Source organism: Colius striatus, chromosome 1 (genome assembly GCF_028858725.1).
Source record: "Colius striatus isolate bColStr4 chromosome 1, bColStr4.1.hap1, whole genome shotgun sequence".
Classification (NCBI taxonomy): Eukaryota; Metazoa; Chordata; class Aves; order Coliiformes; family Coliidae; genus Colius; species Colius striatus.
The window spans coordinates 190,731,910-190,750,481 of record NC_084759.1 but is presented as its reverse complement, the minus strand read 5'-3'; the positions used below and the strand labels follow the sequence as shown (position 1 = coordinate 190,750,481).

Below are 18,572 nucleotides of genomic sequence, written 5' to 3'. Positions count from 1 at the left end.
TGGGTCACCATCAGCTACTGTCATCAGGAAAAAGTGCAGGCTGAGTTGCTAATTGCATGTGATAAGCACTGACAGTTACTTGGTGACAAGCAAGAACAAACAGATGAAACATTTTACTTGGATATGAAGTTTTCCAATGCTGTACAAACTCTTGCCAGTATGCTGCTTCCTTCTGTACTCATCCTGAGTGTATAAATGCCTTACTAGTCATCCACTAGTATTCTGTAGCAATGGAAATAAGAACCATTCATAGGAAACATGTGACTTCAGTTGGTTTCTGCCGTATGTTTGCCTCTTACTCCTATAGAGTAACAGAATCATTTAGACTGGCAAAGACCATTAAGATTGTCAAGTCCAAATGTTCACCTAACACTGTGAAGCCCACCACTAAACCATATCTCAAATCTACACGTCTTTGAAATACCTCCAGAGATAGTGACTCAACCACTTCCTTGAGCAGCCTGTTCCAATGTTTGGCAACCCTTTAGTTGAAGAAATTCTTTTTCTAATATCCCATCTAAATCTCCTGTGGTGCAACTTGAGGCCATTTCCTCTTGTCTTTGTTACTTGGGAGTAGAGACTGACATCTACTTCACTACAGCCTCCTTTGTAAATACTTTCTAATACTGCAACTATAAAAATAATTCAAGTTGGACTCAGTGATCTTAAAGGGCTTTTCCAACCTAAAGGATTCTGTGATTCTAAGTAGGTCAGTAGATGTAGCTTTGTTCAGCTGTGTAGCAAAGTGTTCAGCAAGGAGAAAGTATTGAGCTAACAATCTAGATTTTTTTATTATTTTCTTTTAGTGAAGAACATAAGCCTCTTTGAGTTGTGTACAGGGAAGAGTGGAAGGAGAGGATTTTTAGTGGTGTTGGTTGCCATTGTGTTCATTGTCTGTGTGCCTGAGTGTTGAGAAGCATGGTGGCCTCTGCTGAAGTTTTCTATAGGTGCACTTTGGGACATCCCAGCATTTGGTATGACAGCTAAAGCTTATGACATTTTACTAGTGTAACAATGCATAAATAATTTGGAATAGTCTTGTGGGAGCAATAGTTGTTTAATGTAAATTGTGGGCTGTTACAGCTTTATTTTATAAATTGTGAGCTAGCTCCATAACAGAGAAGAACAAAAAAGTTTTGCAAGAACACCTACCAGCTGTACTTAAACAAACTTTTTTATTCCTATCATTGTGAACTATTTTTTAAAAGAGCAGATAGACAATGCTTCTCCAAAAGCCACTATTTTTTCTGTGCCACTTACCTCAGTTAACTCTTCCTGACCTCTTATTAAATTATGTCATTTCCACTTGTGCCATGTTTTGAACATGGCTGACTTTGTCAGTTGAGAAGATGCCTCAGCTTGAGATTGCTGTGGAGGCTGGAAGCATTCCTTCCTGGAAGGATCCCTGTCAGGCTGTGACTGCACAGGTAGCAAGAACCTGAGACCTGGGTCAAAAGTATCTTATCTGGCTGCTGTGCTTCTCTGGGCTTGCTGACGTACGTACGTGATTGTTGACATACCTAGTTGACTGAACTTCATGCATGTCTATATTTTTAACTTAATAGATTTGGTGACAGGCTGATTGTAAAGTAGATTCTGTTGAGAGTTTTGTTTTGTTTATATTTTTCTGTCCATGAACAATTAGGTCTTGAACAGCTTTGACTTGATGCATTTCTTCAGAAATCTTCTCTTTGGTTTCAGAAAGTACAAATTAGGACACTAGCCATGTAAAATGTGCATGAGAAGGGCAAAGGCTTCTGAAGTGTTCGGTGTATTTTAAAGGCAAGGAGATGCAAAACACACAAAAAAGTCACAAAACTGAGTAAAGCAGCTCCTTGGGTTAAGAAGCCATACATACCTGGAGGGATGTCTTCAAACTAGGCTGTGAAAATACCTCCTTTAGGCTTATTTTTGCATTTCTGAGGTTGGAAAGTGGAAATGCACACGCTTTTGATGGAAGTGCACACATGTTCACGTTGCCTTGAGCGGTAAGAAGTACAGAACAGACTTGACTGTTTGCCACAAAAGCTGTTGAAAAATTATGATGAGTTGCTTGTGAACCTTGAGTTAGCTTGCAGGAAAAATACTTTTAATATACCTGAGAACATCCTGGCAGTGACTGGACCTGTTGTGTGCAGCAGGTCTGGTCTTCAGGCAGTTGCTGTGAGGAGTCTGTTGATTCACATATGCCTCAACTAATAAGTGTATTCAAAGCCTAACGTGCACAGCCCGAAAATGTTTAAGGTAAATGGCCTTCAGTGGCAATGCTCCCTTAAATTTTGTATCATACTTGCAGATATGAAAACAACACTTTGGTGCCATTATGTGGGGCAGGAATGGCTGGACGCTGCATTAGTCTGTGCTGGTCATTTTTGATCAGTACATGTGTACTGGTCATGAACATCTTTACCTAACTTCATTATAGTCATGCTTCCCTGACTTCAGTATGTTTTAAACAGAAGTGCCTTATTTTTTTCTTCTAGCTTGGATGAGGTTGCTATTATATGTTTTTATCAGTCTGCTGATAATTAGGTGCAATCTCTAGTTGTGGAAACATGACCTACCCCAGGGTGAGAATCCATTGGTGTTACTGCTGTGGGTTGATCCTGGCTGAATTCCAAGTGCCCACCAAAGCAACTCTATCACTCCTGCTCCTCAGCTGGACAGTGGAGAGAAAATACAGCAGAAGGCTCATGAATTAAGATAGGACAGGGAGATCACTCAGCAGTCGCTGTCACAGGCCAAACAAACTCAACGTGGGGAAGATTAGTCCAATCTATTACCAATTGGAATAGAGACAAGTCATGAGACACAAAAACTAAATCTTCAAACACCTTCCCCACCCTGGATCTCCACCTCTTCCACCCCAGCAGTACAGGAGGATGAGCAATGGAGGTTGTGTGGTCAGTTCATCACAGATTGTCTCTGTGACTCCTTCCTCCTGAAGAGGAGGAATCGCCACACTCTTCCTCAGTTCCAGCATGAGGAGCCCTCCCACAGGAGACAGTCCTTCATGAACTTTTTGAATGTGGGTTCTTCCCATGGGCAGAAGTTCTTCCCGAACTGTTCCAGTGTGCGTCTCTTCCATGGGGTGCAGCCCTTCAGGAACAGACTACTAGGTTCCCACAGGGTCACAAGTCCTGACATCAAACCTGCTCCAGTGTGGGCTTCTCTCTGTCCATGGGTTCACTGATCCTGCCAGGAGCTGCTCCAACGTGAGCTTCACACAAGGTCTCAGCCTCCTTTGGGCACCTACCTGCTCCAGTGTGGGATTCTCCCCTGGCTGTAGGTAGATTTCTGCTCCCCTATGACTTCCATGGCTGCAGGGGCAGGGCCTCACTATGGGCTGCACCAGGGACTACCTCTGCTCTGGACCTGGAGCACCTCCTCCTCTCCTCCTTGACTGACATTGGTGTCTACAGAGTTGTTGCTCTCACATTCCCACGTTTTGCTTCTACTGTACTTTACACCTGCATAGCAACTTTTTTTTCCCCATCTCCACTATGTTTATCACAGAGACTCTACCACCATCACTACTCCATTCAGCCTCAGCCAGTGATGGGTCCTTCTTGGAGCCTTCTGGCATTGGCTCTATAACAGATAGAGCTTCTAGCAGCTTCTCACAGAGCCACCCCTGTAGCCTCCCTGCTACCAGAACCTTGCTGGGCAAACCCACAACAATTACCAATCACACTCAGTTTCTAAGTGGAAAACATGGTCTCAGAGGAATTAGTGCAGCCTGATTTCGTGGGTGCAGGTTGCAGTTAGGAGAAGCCCTCTTAGAAACGCAGCCTTTTACATTGTTCTGGGGGGACCATTTAAGTTTTTTTCTAGGCTTTTAACTGATATCTGGCATGAAGAGTAGTAGAGAAACTGTAGAAAGGTAATTCATCCCATCTGTCAGTTGTCTTTATGTACTGACTGGTTCAACATGACCTGGTTTTGGGTTTGAACTTACCAGTGGGTATGCAGGCCTAAACAATGAATTCTGAGCTTCCTGGCCCAAATCTGTCTGAGGTGGCTAATTATAACTTGATTCACAGGTGCCGTAATGAGCTTTCATTAACCTGATGATTCGTAAAGGTCAGGTTCTTCACAGGGAAGGAGTAACAGGCAGATGGCAAGTAAGACACTGCCAAAAACACAAAACAGAAAAGCAGCAGGAAGGCCAAAGGCAAACCATCATGTATTCCTGATGAAGCCCAGTGATTCTGCTTTCCTGAGGAGTCCTTCTTGATGTGATGATTTTTTTTTTTTCCCCGAGAAGCATGGGGAGTAGTGATGCTGTGCTGCTTCTGAAAATATATCTCAGCATGTCAAAGCAATGCTTTGATGACTGGTCGTGGTGGGATCCCGTCTCAGATCTGTCACTGGGGCCATTCAGTTGTGACACCCCCCGGTGCCTTGCACGACTGGAGCAGGTTGAGTCGCTGCCTCCTGCCTGTGTGTATCTGCTTGTGAATGACTTACCTCCTTTCTACCTAAATGTGTCTTCAGCTTCAGTAAAACACAGTGACAGCGACAGACTGTGGATGAAAATGCCTGACAGAATGCTGTAACCTTCTGATATGCTGACAGAAGAAAACAAATCACTGCTGTATAACAATAATTTGAACTGTTTGTTCAAATTTAATTGCATTAAGGACTCTTTGTCTTTAGATAGACAGAGCTGGAAATTAAGAAGATGAAAGGATATGGAGGAAAGAGCAAGAAGAGGAAGAGGAGGGACGTTTTAGGCTAGAAACCCATGGTTTCTGTGGAAACTTGGGAAGAGGTCACGGAAACCAAAGTTAAAGTTTAGCTAGAAGATATAAACTGGAAGAATTTTGGATGGCTTTTGAAAAGAAGAGTTTCTGCAGATAGAGTTGGTATGTGGAAAAGTCCCAAGGAGTTGTGAAAACAAGTGGCTTTGAAAGCAGGAACCTTTGAATTCACTTCTCCATACTGATAGGTGTCCAGTTATGATTTATAAAATAGTAAATTATTTCTGTGTTCCTTTTAAAAATGAACAAGGCTGTGGAAAGCTCATTAAATATGGGGAATGCTGAGGAACAGAGTTTATTAGTTCTGTATTTTCTCCATTCACACTTGTTCATGTATGCTGATGTTGAGACAGCACACATTAGTAATGGCCTTTTCCACGTGCAGATACTACAGCAAGATCTTTCCCTAATATACTTTCTAGAGGAAAAGCAGGATGGAGAACCATATATATGTCCTATTGCTGCAGTCTACGCAGTACAGTGGGATCCCTCTTCTTGCTCTTCATTTGCTGACCTGCATCCCACTTAGTTATCTTTGCTGAGCAGCAAAAGATGAAAGGAACATTTGAAAGCACCTGTATTGTCTGGGAAATGACTGATAATGAAATTGTGTGTCTGACATGTTTTTATTTCAAGCAATAATCTTTTCAATAAGTCAACTCCCTGTCAAGTAAAGCTTGCTGCGGCTGGTGATGTGTTGTCAATGCTGCTGCTTCATTACAAAAATCTTTCTGTAGGATATCTACATGGATAGATGAAGGCTTTTGGACCGAAGCCTGAAGTATTCTCAAGGCGGGTTGGCAATTGGAGACTGTGGATAGTGCAAATGTGATTTGAAGCCTTGCACGTGTGCAGAATGACAAAAGCATTTTCCAAAATCTGTTGACTTTTAATGGATGAGAATATTATTATTATTGACTCATTTTGAAAGCTCAAACCAATGATACCTATACTAGCTATATATTTTTAGAACACTTTTGTCTACATTTTGCAGGCTTAGTTCAATTTTGCAAGTTTTTTTAAAAGATATTTTTACATTTGATTGCTATCTGTTCATTTCTAGAGCTGACAACATAGCATTTTAAATAATTCTTGACACCTCTTCCTCTCTTGTGAAGATAAGTGCTGTTTGACTCCAGTAACAATGGCAGAATTCTAGGTTCATGCATTAAACTGTGGTTTTGTTCCAGTACTATGGTTATCAACGTGTGATATGGAGCTGTTTAGTCTGGAGAAGTGGAGATTGAGAGATCTCATTAACTTTTATAAATATAACATTTATAAATATAACATTTTAACATAATAATGATAATAATTGTTATATATTATAAATATAAATATATATATATATTATAAATGTTAACCTTACTAACATTTATAAATATCTAAAGGGTGGATGTCAGGAGGTTGGGACATCCCTTTTTTCTATAGTAGATAGGACAAGGGGTAATGGGATGAAGCTGGGACACAAAAAGTTCCACTTAAATGTTAGAAAAAACTATTTCACTGTGAAGGTGATGGAGCCCTGGCACAGGCTGCCCAGAGGGGTTGTGAAGTCTCCTTCCTTGGAGGTCTTCAAGACCCACCTGGACATATTCCTATGCAACCTGAACTAGGTGACCCTGCTTCAGCAGGGGGGTTGGACTAGATGATCTCTAAAGGTCCCTTCCAACCCCTACCATTCTGTGATTCTATGATATTGAATCCCCTTTCATTTATCACTGTGAGAAAAGTCAGGGCTCTGAAGAGTTTTCCTGGCAGGCATTGCAATGAGCATACAATACAAAGACATAAATACTGCAAGAGATTTCATACTGAATTATTTAGTAGTTCTAAGATGAAACCAAGCTGTCAGTGACAGGAAATGGCTAAACCCCACCTCTCCTTCCAGGGGATGCTATTTCTCTGGATCCCAAGTGCAATGTGCAATTAATGGTTTGAATCTCACAGAAGGGCAGAAGTTGGGTTTTTTTTTATCTTGTCATTTTGTAGTACCCCAAATAGAGAAACTGTGGACGTTTCAATGCTCCCTTTACTTAAAAGGGAAAAAAAAAAATCTTCATTTGTAGCATTTCACATTGTTTCCATTTTCTTTGTAGGACGGAAGAGGTGCCGGCAGCTCAGCAGCCTGCCAAACCACAGACGCAAGCCAACGGAACAGGTAATCTTGGTCACATCTCTACTAACAGTTTGATTCAGTCAGATTTTTTTTTAATCCCTTTCTTTTGATCCTTAGAAGATCAAACCTTGCTGAAAAACCTTACTGTGTCCTTAAGCTGGCTTCAAGTGAAGCTAAATATGAAGGACCGTTTGAGCAGGTTCTTACATCTCTGTACAGGATTCTGTATTTACTTTTTCTAGCTGACTTTGCATAGTTGAGCAAGGAATTTATTACATACTTGTAAAGCTTTGAGGACTGTGATGAGACCTCTTGCCTGAGTTCATCATTCTTATATGCCTTCCTGATCCTTGACTTAACAGGAAACAGGTGTCATATGTAGAAAAGATGTCCCATTTAAAAAGAAGTGTTGTCTCAGCTGTAAACTGTCACCCAATTCCTTGAGTTTTCTAGGTATCACTGTCATTCATTAATAAATAACTTTATTCTGGTTTTTTAGCACTGTTTACTTTTTCCCACATGCTTAAAAATGTAATTGTGGATGTTTTAGTTGTCTGATTAATCTTTCCTGTCTCTAATTATATATTAATTTTATGGAGATCTGTACTAAGTTCAATCCTGGAGTAGCTGTGACCAATGTCCTCTTTGTGGCATTGCTGTATTGACCCACCTTTCCAAAGAACAGCCTATGTTTCCTTCCCTCTAGACAAAGATTTTTCTAAGTTACAGGCAAAGCAAAAAGTCGTTTTGTTCTCTCTTGTGCTACCTTAAGACCTTTGCCCTTATGTTATTTCCATATACTTATATATTTATGTTATATTTTTCCACGAAAGCTGACAGACTGAAAGTATGCATTACTTCACTACTTTGCCATATAACACTTTCCAGACAATATTGTGATTATATACTCCATATATAGAAAGTGGCATATACAGTGTCATTTCTGTAGCTTGACTTTAGAAAACAAACGTGCATGGTTTTTGTATAGAGAGATAAATACACATAAACACAAATTATTGGGAAGTGGTACTAAAAATGCCTCTGTTAAAAACTTGCTTAAGTTTCCACCTCCCTTTCCTGTCAAATTCGTATGACTGTAAGGCAGTTGTCTTGCTTTCTGCTCAGGAGTGTTTTGCTTTCTACTTACTTCCCTCAAGGTGACCCTTCAGCACAACAGGAGTGCTGAGATTTTACATTGGTCTTTTGTTTATGGGAACCTCTCAACCAGAAAATGTTTTTACAGTGCTTGCTAAAAATTCTTCTTTGTTAGGATGCTTAAGTAATCTCTGTACTTCTGGTAATAAGATACTTCCATGTGCTGTACTTAGAGCAAAACAGGAGTCACCTTTAGTCTTATTTTACCAGCTTAGTGCAGTCAGGGGTTCTGTGCAATGACAGAAGTAAATTGCATAGTGAGCTTCCATGGAGAACTGGTGAAGGACAGGAAGGCTGTACAGTTTTCTTCCTAAGGAAGCAGAGCATGTGGGAGCAGCAGCGGGCTTTGTATGAAGATGTCTTCTCCTATTATCCTGATACTTAGTGTTTCTTTTTCATAGATAAGCGTAACACAGTCTGTTCAAGACTCCAGAAGTGGTTTTGTGACAAATTTGGGGAATATGTTGAGGATTTCAGATTTCAGCCAGAAGAGAATACGGTGGAAACAGAAGAGCCACTTAGTGCAAGAAGGTAGGACTCTAATGTGATTGTGATAAATTGTTGATTTCTTTATAAATTACTTTTTCTTCCTCTTTTCTTTACAATTTTTTGCATGCTTTGAGAAAGTGTTTGCCTAATAAGTAATAAAACTGAAGGTACAGAACTATCTCAGATGGTTTGTGAATGCTTTGGGTGAAACATGAAATTCGAAATTTCTCTGCTGTCTGAGGTAGAATAAGAGTTGTACCAAATTCCATCATTTTGAAAACTGTGGTCAAAGTCTTAGCTAGGCTGGAGAGCTTCTGCATTCTAATTTTTGATCTCATGCAAGTTAGGCTGTAGTAGTTACTAGAAAGACCTTTAATAATAGTCAAGTATGAAGCTTTATGCACAAACATCTATTTTGAGGTGTATGTAAGGGACCAAATGCACACAACTGTGCACTACTTGCCTATTTAACAAGTTGCTTTTATCCATTATTTTTCAGGTTGACTGAAAATATGAGAAGATTAAGTAAGTACTTAGCAGTATTTTATTTTCTAGAAGTAAAAATAGTTCTTAGTAAGCCTATTGAGAGGATTGCTGCATTTTAAAATACAGTGTTTAGAAGTATTTCTGTCAGTTCATAAGCAGAAGTGATTCTGAAATGATGAATTTGTGTATGGAGTGGAAAGTAACTTAGAGGAGCAGTGGTAGGAGCTTGCTTTTAATCTTGAATTACATAGAGCATCTGAGAAATAATGTTAATTAAAATGTGTCAAGATGTCATGAATGAGAACAGACCATTTGTACATTGGCAAAAATAATAGTGTTCATAAGTTTATGCCTGTAGTTTGCCTGCTTGTAGTTTGCTTGCTGCTCTGTTAGCTTATGCTTTGAAAGAAGAAAAGGTTGGACGATGCATACTTTGAGTGAATCTTGCATTTCTTTCTCTTGGATAGCTGATAAATTATTTGGAAGACAGTGGATGCAAGATGACAGGTTAAACAGAGTAGTTAAGCCTTCCAAAATTCTGTACAGGAAAGAGTTGGTAGCCTGAAAAAAAATACGTCTGATTTGTGCCCCAAATTGTTATATTATTGTAGAGGAAAGTTGAAATTGAAATAAGGGTTTGTGTTCTCCATGTAAGGTCAATTTTGTTCTAATAGGGGATGTTCATTCTAGTTTCATTTGCGAGAATACTTGTGACCTGTTCTCCATGGTGGACATGCATTGCCTGCAGGATAGCTTTTAAAAAAGCAGTATTAGGATTAAGTTTTGAGTGGTTCTTGACTTCCACTTGGTGAACCACAAAATCTAGATACTTATTGCCCAGAGATGTCTGATGACCACCTGCAGCTCTCAAGAACCTTCTTGTCACCAGAGGTTTCCAATTGAACCCATCCATGTGGGTTCAGCGTTGGGTGGTGAAACAGAGCAGATAGAAGCAGTGCTTGAGTCAGTGCCTTTCCACTTACTTCATCTGCTGCTTTGATTTTGCCATTGTTGCTCAAGGAGATCTAGTCCTAGCTGTTTAATTACTTCCTGTAGGAAGTGTATTGAGGATAGCTGAATTTCAAGCCAAACATACTAGGACAGCAAGTTGCAGGCTCTCTTGAGGAACGCTTTTCAAAGGCACATGAGCATGGGTGCTTCTGGTATCCCCCATTGCAGGAGTCATCACTCTTCTCAGAGTGAAGGCAACACTGATGTGTTCCAGCAGAGAAAACAAAGGTCTTATTGAAGCAGCCCTCTCCTGTTTTGTTGTAGGCTAGCTAGTTTGCCTAACTGGTAAAAGAGCTTAGAGGAATAGAGTAAAAGACAAGTGGTTTTTAGGGAGCTGAGGAAGCACTTCTGTTGCTGTTGTTGACTGACTGCATGTGTCTGCATGTAGCAGTGCTGCCTCCCAGCAAAGAATCGTGTCCTGTGCAGTGACTGACAGCAAAGGTCTACAGATGTAGGAGACAAACTTCTTCAGGCCGCAAGGTTCTGTGTCTCTTGGCTTAGGAAGCGAAAGCAGCAAAGGGCTACCAATGGATAGACTCCTGCAGGAATGTAGCCAAGGGAGATCTAGCCTGGTTTTAAGCTACCCTGGTCAAGTAGCAGCCTGTTGTTCCTTGGTGGCCTGGAGTGCAGTTAGGCTAATTTATCTTCTTTTACAGTGGGATGAAATGACCTGTGCAGAGGTCTTCGGGATAGAAAGGTCTTATAGGCTCTCCTTAAAAAGGATACTGATTTTTTTTTTTTTTTTCTTTTTCTCTATACTTATGAGTTTAATAACACTTTGGTTTTTGGAAATGCATTGCTTAAGCAACTGCTCAGTTACATTGATGGGTTCAGTTACATTTTTCCTAATTTGGATAAACATCTTTATAATTTTGTGTCTTGAGTATTCCTATTAATTTTTGTAATTTGGATGTTTGTCTTTTACAAGTGATTTAACCACTGCCAATTGATTCTAACAGTTGTGTTTTTGTTTAGAGAGAGGTGCCAAACCTGTTACTAATTTTGTGAAGAATCTTTCTGCCTTATCAGACTGGTATTCTATCTACACTTCTGCTATTGCCTTTATTGTAAGTTGTCCTGTTCCTCCAGGAGTATTAAGAACTTCTAAAATATATTTTTTACTGAAATTGATTGATACTTCCATATCTGAATAGAGGTTATGCTGCAGTTTAAATCAAGCAGTTTAATTTCATTTAACTCAAAATACCAGTAGTTGCCATTTCAATTATATTTCAAAGCCACTAAATTTGTGTATTTTGGGTTTATTGTAGTATATTTATGTGACTGTTAAAATAACTTAGAATTATCTGGGCGTCGTTCTCTCATTTTTCCTGTCTCAGTCCTGTAATTTAATGGTTACTTCAGACTCTGCAAAAGCTGTTGTTGTCTAGGGCTGAAATGCTGACAGCGATTGTGTTTGATAGGAAACCATTGTTCACCATCAGTGCTGTTTGTTGTTTGTTATACTTACTGATGAGAGACAAAAGGCCTTGATTTGGGTATCATTTAATACGTAAACATTGGGTCTGTGAACTAAATTCAAGCATTCCGCTGCTATGTAAGGAGATTTACCTGCCACAAAGTGACATAACTATTTCGTGGAGTTTTGATTTGTTTTCCATGCTCTGGCTTGGGGTCCTCCCTGGGCTGTGGGTGGATCTCTGCTCCCCTGTGGCCTCCATGGCAGCAGGGGGAGGGCCTCGCCATGGGGAACCTCTGCTCTGGACCTGGAGCACTTCCTCCTCTACTTCCTCATTGACTGTGGTGTCTACAGAGTTGTTGCTCTCACATTCTCACTCCTGTCTGGCTTCAGTTCCTGCTGCAGAGCAACTTTTTCCCCTTCTTAAATACATTATCCCAGAAGTGTTACCGCTGTGACTGCTGGGCTGGGCTTTGGCCAGTGGTGGGTCTGTCTTTGCAGCTGGCTGGCATTGGCTCTATCAGACTTGGGGAAAACTTCTAGCAGCTTCTCACGGAAGCCACCTCTGTAGCCCTCTCGCTACCAAAACCTTGACATGCAAACTCAATACATCCTGTTTGGTGAAATGTCACATATCTTTTCATCAAGTCATTCCTCTCTGTAAGTTATAGAGCCTTTTTTAATATTACTTTGCCCAGCCCACTTGACAGAATATTGAGGATGAGATTTCCCCCTCCTGGTGCCCTCTCTCTGTCCCTTCTTCTAATCTACTGATTTTTGTCCCAAAAATCCGCTCCTGACAAACCCATTGTTCAGCTAAAAGAAGGAACTTCAGCTGTTGTTCAGAAAGCTCTGGGACCTCAGAACCAGTGCAATGCTTCATTTTGGGATAATCAGTAAAAAGACTAGTGTCTTTCGGCAGGAGACTGTAATCTCTGTATTTTCAGAAGCTGGGCAGGGGACAGAATACCTTTTGAAGCACTTTATGTCTGTTAGGTAAATAAGACTTATTTTCCTGCAGTCTTTTTAAGCTTGGTAAAAAATTTGGTATTTAGTTGACCTGAAATAATACAACAAGAGTTTATCCCATTATCCTATAAAGGGCAATTTTCTATAACTCTTCAACTGATCTAGGTGAGGTCAGACCATATCATGGTTATGTAGCATATTCACAGACCTTAAGGTTTAATGTTATTTTTCTATACTTTCATATACTTGGAACGTTTGAAATACTCATTCTCTCAAGCACCTGAGCACTATTTAAGTGTCATCTCTAAAAACTTAGTTCAGTCTTACAGTTTTGACTTTACAGTCATAAATGCAGTATTATTGTCTGTCATGGGGTGGCTAAAGTTTATTAACATCTGTGATGTGAGTCGTGTGATTCAGTACAGTAGCAAAAGATATTTCATACAACTCACTGTACCTCAGTTTGTAATCCACATCTCTCTTTTTTTCTTTTCATTTTTTTTCTTCCTGATCTGCAGATTTACATGAATGCTGTATGGCATGGCTGGGCCATTCCTATGTTCTTATTTTTAGCGATTTTGAGGTTGTCCCTAAATTACCTCATAGCCAGGTATTTACATAAATACTAGACTATTCTCTTTTAATGCTTTACTTGAAAGATATTTTATTATTCTTGCACTGATTTGTAAACTGTTACCGTTTCTAACACTGTGAATTAACAAAGTGAAATTCAGATTCTAATACCCTTCATTTCTTCACTCAATTTATAATTTTTTACTGTTCTAAGGAATTATCTTTGTTTCCTGTGTCTTGAGTCATCCTAAGCGATGCTGCATTTTCTCACACAAATCCATCAGCACTTTAAAATTCTAAAATAAAAATATTCTACGGTATTCAGAGTAGTTGGAGATCATCACCTTAAATATTGAACCCTGCTGCTTTTTCCTGGAGAGAATTTTCACCTGGGGCTAAAACTGTGGGTTTGCCATTTTCTGTGGCCTTGATGTGTTTTATCCAAAGTACCTTCAATTTGTATGTTCAGGATACATTTAAAATTAAGCCTTTTCTTCTATTTTTTTTTTAAAAAGTACATTTTCTTAATTGAGAGGATCTTCTGAAAATACTGTTTTAGGCTGATGGTTTCTTGCCCTCTTAAAATGTTTTAAATGGTGGGGAGAATCTTAATGTCAAGATTTAAAAATATTTTTCTCAATTAATACTTCCTGTCTGACAATTGAAAGTTACTGGTAGAAAATAGGCTCCAGAGTAAGTTGATATGATTTCATTCACATGAAAAGTATGCTGAATTATTTACTCTGCACACAGTTCACTTTGGCTGTAAAAGCCACAAGCAGTGATTCTGTGCAGTATTCACCTAGTTAACAGAATTTTGATGTATATGCCTTTGAAGCCGTCTGTGGTTGGTGACTTGTGCTTGTGTTATTTTGTGAGTTCTTTGTTGACTTGGGGATTTTTTTTTTTACAAAATCATTTATTTTTTAAGCCATAAGTCCTTGTTGCACAAAACTACTTCTTAACCTGTTGCAAATAACCCATGTTGGCATGTAGAGAAGTACTTGCTCTCTTTAACGCTTTCCATAACTTCTAGGGGTTGGAGAATACAGTGGAGCATTGTGCCTGAAGTTTCTGAACCCGTGGTAGGTCTTTGATTGGCTTGACCTGTATGCTAATGTTAAAAATTGTGCTTCAGAACCTTCCTTAGTGTTTATGTGGGTAGCTATTACAGCAAGGACGAGGCAGGTGCAAACAGAGATGCTACAGCTTTTTGATTTCTCTTTAAATTTAGAAATCTCTGCTAACAGCACTAGATTTGACTGTTTCACTATAAAATATCCCAAACTTGAATGACATTTCTGGAGTAAATGTTAATATACCAGCTTCAGTCAAGTTAGATACCTTGGAATTGAAGAGGCCTTGCATTCTATTATCTCTGTAATAGTTTTGAAGTCAATATTTGCATATCCTGCTTCCAGCAGGAAGTATTGTTAAGGATTAATGTAAAATGAAGTTCTTTGCATTTCAAACCTTCTACAAAGACTTAGTGAGGCCTTGCTTCCAGGGTAATGTTGTTGTTCTTAAAAGACCAATAATCTATAAAATAAATAAAGTTAGAGATATACAACTTTTTTTATTAAAAAACAAAAGGAAAAAGAAAAGGTGACATTTCTGTGCTAAACCAGAAGTAGGTCAATTTAAGTATGTGGTCATAGCCTGAAAGCTGTTTTAACCATGCTGCTCCCAAAGACGCGCTGTGTCTTTCACAGCCTCATATTACTATGTTGACATATACTGTGAAGGAAAATCACTGACAGCTAAAGAAACCAGCAATGAAAGACATAAACAGCAGATCTGAAATAAGGGAGGAACTTGGCAAATTTAGAGACTGTTTAAAGTGAGAGGATTGTTGCCAAGAACGTTCAGGGGTCATGTTGTCATGACGAGTTTGGTAAAAAAACAGGTTTAACTGAGCTAAAAATTAATGGATTGTCTTTTTCTTGTCCAAGGAACCCCCAAAAGAGGACTTGACAGTGTCTGAAAAGTTTCAACTTGTTCTAGACGTGGCTCAGAAGGCGCAGGTACTCTACTGCTCTTGGACCTCTTTACTGCTTCTTTAGAACAAGGAGGTTCATAGTCCAACTGGTCAAAGTACTGTGTTACGCAGCATGTGGAAAAAAACCCAAAAGTTAAACAAGCAATACTTGCCTTGCATAGGGATCTTTACTCCTGAGCAACAGAGTTATCAGTATGATGCCTGGAGCTTCTAGAATGGCATGATGCTTCAGAGAACTGGTTGAGGTTCTCAAGTCATGGCTCTGAGAAGGTCTGAAGGGGAACAGAAGCAGCTTCTGACAGCTTTTCCCTTAATACATGCAAGTGAGCTTCTGATAATGTAGATCGGGTGATGAGTCTTACCAATGTGCTGGAGTATGGATCCATATCCCACATCTGCTAGTTGCAAAGCTGATGCAAGAGACCCTATTCCTTCAGCTTTGTTAATTCAACAGTTTGCACAGCATCTCTGAAATAGTCTGTTTTAAATGCCACCCCCAGTCCTGACATCTACTTGTGTGGGAGAGGGTGAGGGGAGGTTTTTTCCCAGCTACATCAGTTTGCTGAGCAGCTGAATGACCACCATCCAGCTGACCTGCAGCCTGGTGCCATGTCTAATGCTGTATCCCTGCTTGAAAGCAGCCTACCTTTCTTTTGACAACTGTATATGCTCACTCCCTTCCTTCTGCTGATGGTGGTGCCTATGTTTATATGGACACCTTTGGGAATTTAATGGGAAGGTGAAGTTTGCAAACACTGTGACTGCAAGAATCAGTTAGAGAAGATAGCTGAATAACATTCTTAGTCCTGAGCAGGGATCAGGACTGTTTGCATCATCAGTTGCTGGAATTACATGGAATCCAGTAACTTGGAAGGGTGTGTCAAAAACACCGTAGTTACTAAAAAAACTGAGCCCAACATTTGGTGAACTCAGTAACAACTTACTGCGATTTCAGTGTTCAAAATGCGTGAAGAAACATTCCATTTTATTAGGTACTGACAGTACTTTTAACTTTGACAGCTTAATTTAAAATATTTGCAATAATACAAACACTTTGCAGTTTTGATTGTGAGATCAAACAGCTTCTTCTCTTCTATTAGTCATGAGTTCAGAACAAGGTATTAAATGAGATGGAAGTCATCAAGTATTGCTGTTCTGTTCTGAACTGTGAAGTACATAAATGGCTAAAAATGAGTTAAAAAAATAACTTCTGGAAATTGCTTAGTACCAACAGAATAAGACAGCTCTGTTAGTTGCCATTATTTGGACCAAAAAAACCCAAATCATACAGGACTTAGTTCTAATTCTCCTGCTTCTTGTGCAGAACCTTTTTGGCAAGATGGCAGACATACTGGAAAAAATTAAAAAGTAAGTTATCTGACATGAATCTTCTTTTCCTGTTATAAATCCAAACTTGACCAATGTCTGGAATGCTAGTAATAAAATTTTTTCTTTTTTTTTGTTTTGTTTTCAGCTTGTTCATGTGGGTTCAGCCAGAAATAACACAGAAGCTCTACATTGCTCTATGGGCAGCTTTTATTGCATCTTGCTTTTTGCCCTACAGGATTATTGGGCTTGCAATGGGTAAATACAATAAATAATTGACCTGTTACAGTCTGGGCTTGATGTGTTAAAACTTTGTGACCTTTAGAGAGATAATTTTAGAGTTTGAGAAGGAAAACTCTGCATTAATAAATAATGCTGTGTTCTAAAGTATTTTCATTGCACTTGGTTTTTGAAATGCACATGACAAACGACACCATCTCTGGATACATAATACAATAGAAAAAGTCTGGAGAATGCATTCAGTCCTTGAAGCAGGGAAGTTAATGATGAGCTGTTGGCAAAGGCCTTCAGACTGTCAGGTACAAGGCTTCCAGGAGGTCCTGCATTTTGGAGATTTTTCACTCATACATCCTTGCAAATTAAATATGTGGGGCTACATAGAAGGCATGGAGATGACAGGGTTGGAAATGAATGAAAGGGTTAATGGGACTACTTGTAAGACTTGGAGGATAGGCTGGACAAAATAAACAAATTACTGTGGGTGAAGTTGCAGATACTTAAATTCATAATTGAGGATTGGGAAAAGAGGGTTTTCACTATATGACGAGACTGTCTTTTTTGTAAGATATGAAACTACTTACTTTGAATCAAGAATTGTCATTTTTTTCATTAAAAGTAGTCATAAGATCAAATAAGTATTACTTTTAGTGTTACTTAACTTCAAACTGTGTTAGCTTGAACATAAATGTAGGTTTGCTTGATGTGGCAATTGAATTAGATTTGTGAGGAAATAGCTTTTTATTCTGGCTCTTAGACCTGAATTGCGTTCAGTAAAGTTTTAAGGGAGTGTTCCAAGCCATTTTAATCTGACAGAATACAGGCAAAATCTTGTGAAAGGTAAGAGAACATACTGGACTGGAAGATAGGGTTTAATGCAGTACATGAGAGCCCTCTGTCGCCGTTTAAATTCTTGCAAGGAGCTGCAGAGTTCAATGCTCTGGCATGTTTTCTAGTTTGGAAGTCTAGCATGGTTTCAAAATGCTTCTGGTACTAAGGGATGTATGTTTGAATTATTGGGATGTTTTTCTGCATAATAAGAAGCTATTGAAGTAATTTAAAAGAACTGGGGATGAGGAGGAAGGAATCTGGGCAGCAGAGGAAAAGAAAAGTAATTTCCTGCCTTTGTAAGAAGAATCAGTACTCTACAAGCACAAGAATGATTTAACTGTGTGATTGAAGATACAGGACTTGGCTTCATTCATGAACTTACTAAACCATGATCAAAATGGTGTTGTTCTTAACACCCCTTCAGCATACCTACTAAAATAACCTTTTTTTCTTTCAGGACTCTATGCTGGAATCAAGTTTTTCCTTATTGATTTTATCTTCAAACGATGCCCCAGACTAAGAGCTAAGTATGACACTCCCTATATCATCTGGAAAAGTCTCCCAACAGATCCTCAGCTCAAAGACAGATCTAATGCTACTGTGTCGAGACGGGTAAGAGTAATAAATCTTTTTGTCCCTTTGTTATCAACATCTGAATATCCAATCCCTTTCTCCCTTTGCCTTTTCTCCAGTGACTAGAGCACATTAAAAAGAAGATTAATTAAATCCTAACAGTCAATATTCCTTTTTTTTTTAATGATCCACAGAGGTTTTAGATGGGTTTGTTTCTTGTAAGAAAGGAATCTATTCTTAAAACGTGCATATAGGTATATATGTACTGGAAATTGTGTTAAACAGACAAAAATAACACCATCCTTATTCATATGAATTTCTATTACACACATTCTATATGATTTTATTATCAAAATTAAGTCTTTCTGTATTCCCCTTACCTGTTCTCAGTAGAAATTAATCTGCTTTTATAGACTGAAGAGCAGCTAGTTAAAAAGAGGCGTGAGTATAATGCTCAGCTTACTAATGAGATAAGAGTTAACAGAGGTAATAAAGTAGTTTGCATATTTAGGCATTGTGTCTTATGGTTATTTGTATTAGATGGCCTTTTAACATAGTGGTGATAAATGTCTTTTCACCAGGTTAGTGCACCAACAGTAAATTTTCTTTTGTTAGAGTCTC

General features: G+C 39.0%; 1 protein-coding gene across 1 annotated transcript in view; it reads left to right on the top strand.

Annotated features, from left to right (window-relative positions):
* The window catches only part of GRAMD4 (GRAM domain containing 4), an 81,055-nt gene that overhangs the window by 49,998 nt on the left and 12,485 nt on the right, over positions 1-18,572 (top strand). The window contains exons 5-14 of the mRNA XM_062018484.1: positions 6,863-6,924; positions 8,439-8,568; positions 9,026-9,051; positions 10,999-11,090; positions 12,931-13,022; positions 14,022-14,070; positions 14,938-15,009; positions 16,309-16,352; positions 16,459-16,568; positions 17,836-17,990. Of these exons, the coding sequence (XP_061874468.1) occupies positions 6,863-6,924; positions 8,439-8,568; positions 9,026-9,051; positions 10,999-11,090; positions 12,931-13,022; positions 14,022-14,070; positions 14,938-15,009; positions 16,309-16,352; positions 16,459-16,568; positions 17,836-17,990 (832 nt within the window). The remainder of the gene's footprint in view (positions 1-6,862; positions 6,925-8,438; positions 8,569-9,025; positions 9,052-10,998; positions 11,091-12,930; positions 13,023-14,021; positions 14,071-14,937; positions 15,010-16,308; positions 16,353-16,458; positions 16,569-17,835; positions 17,991-18,572) is intronic.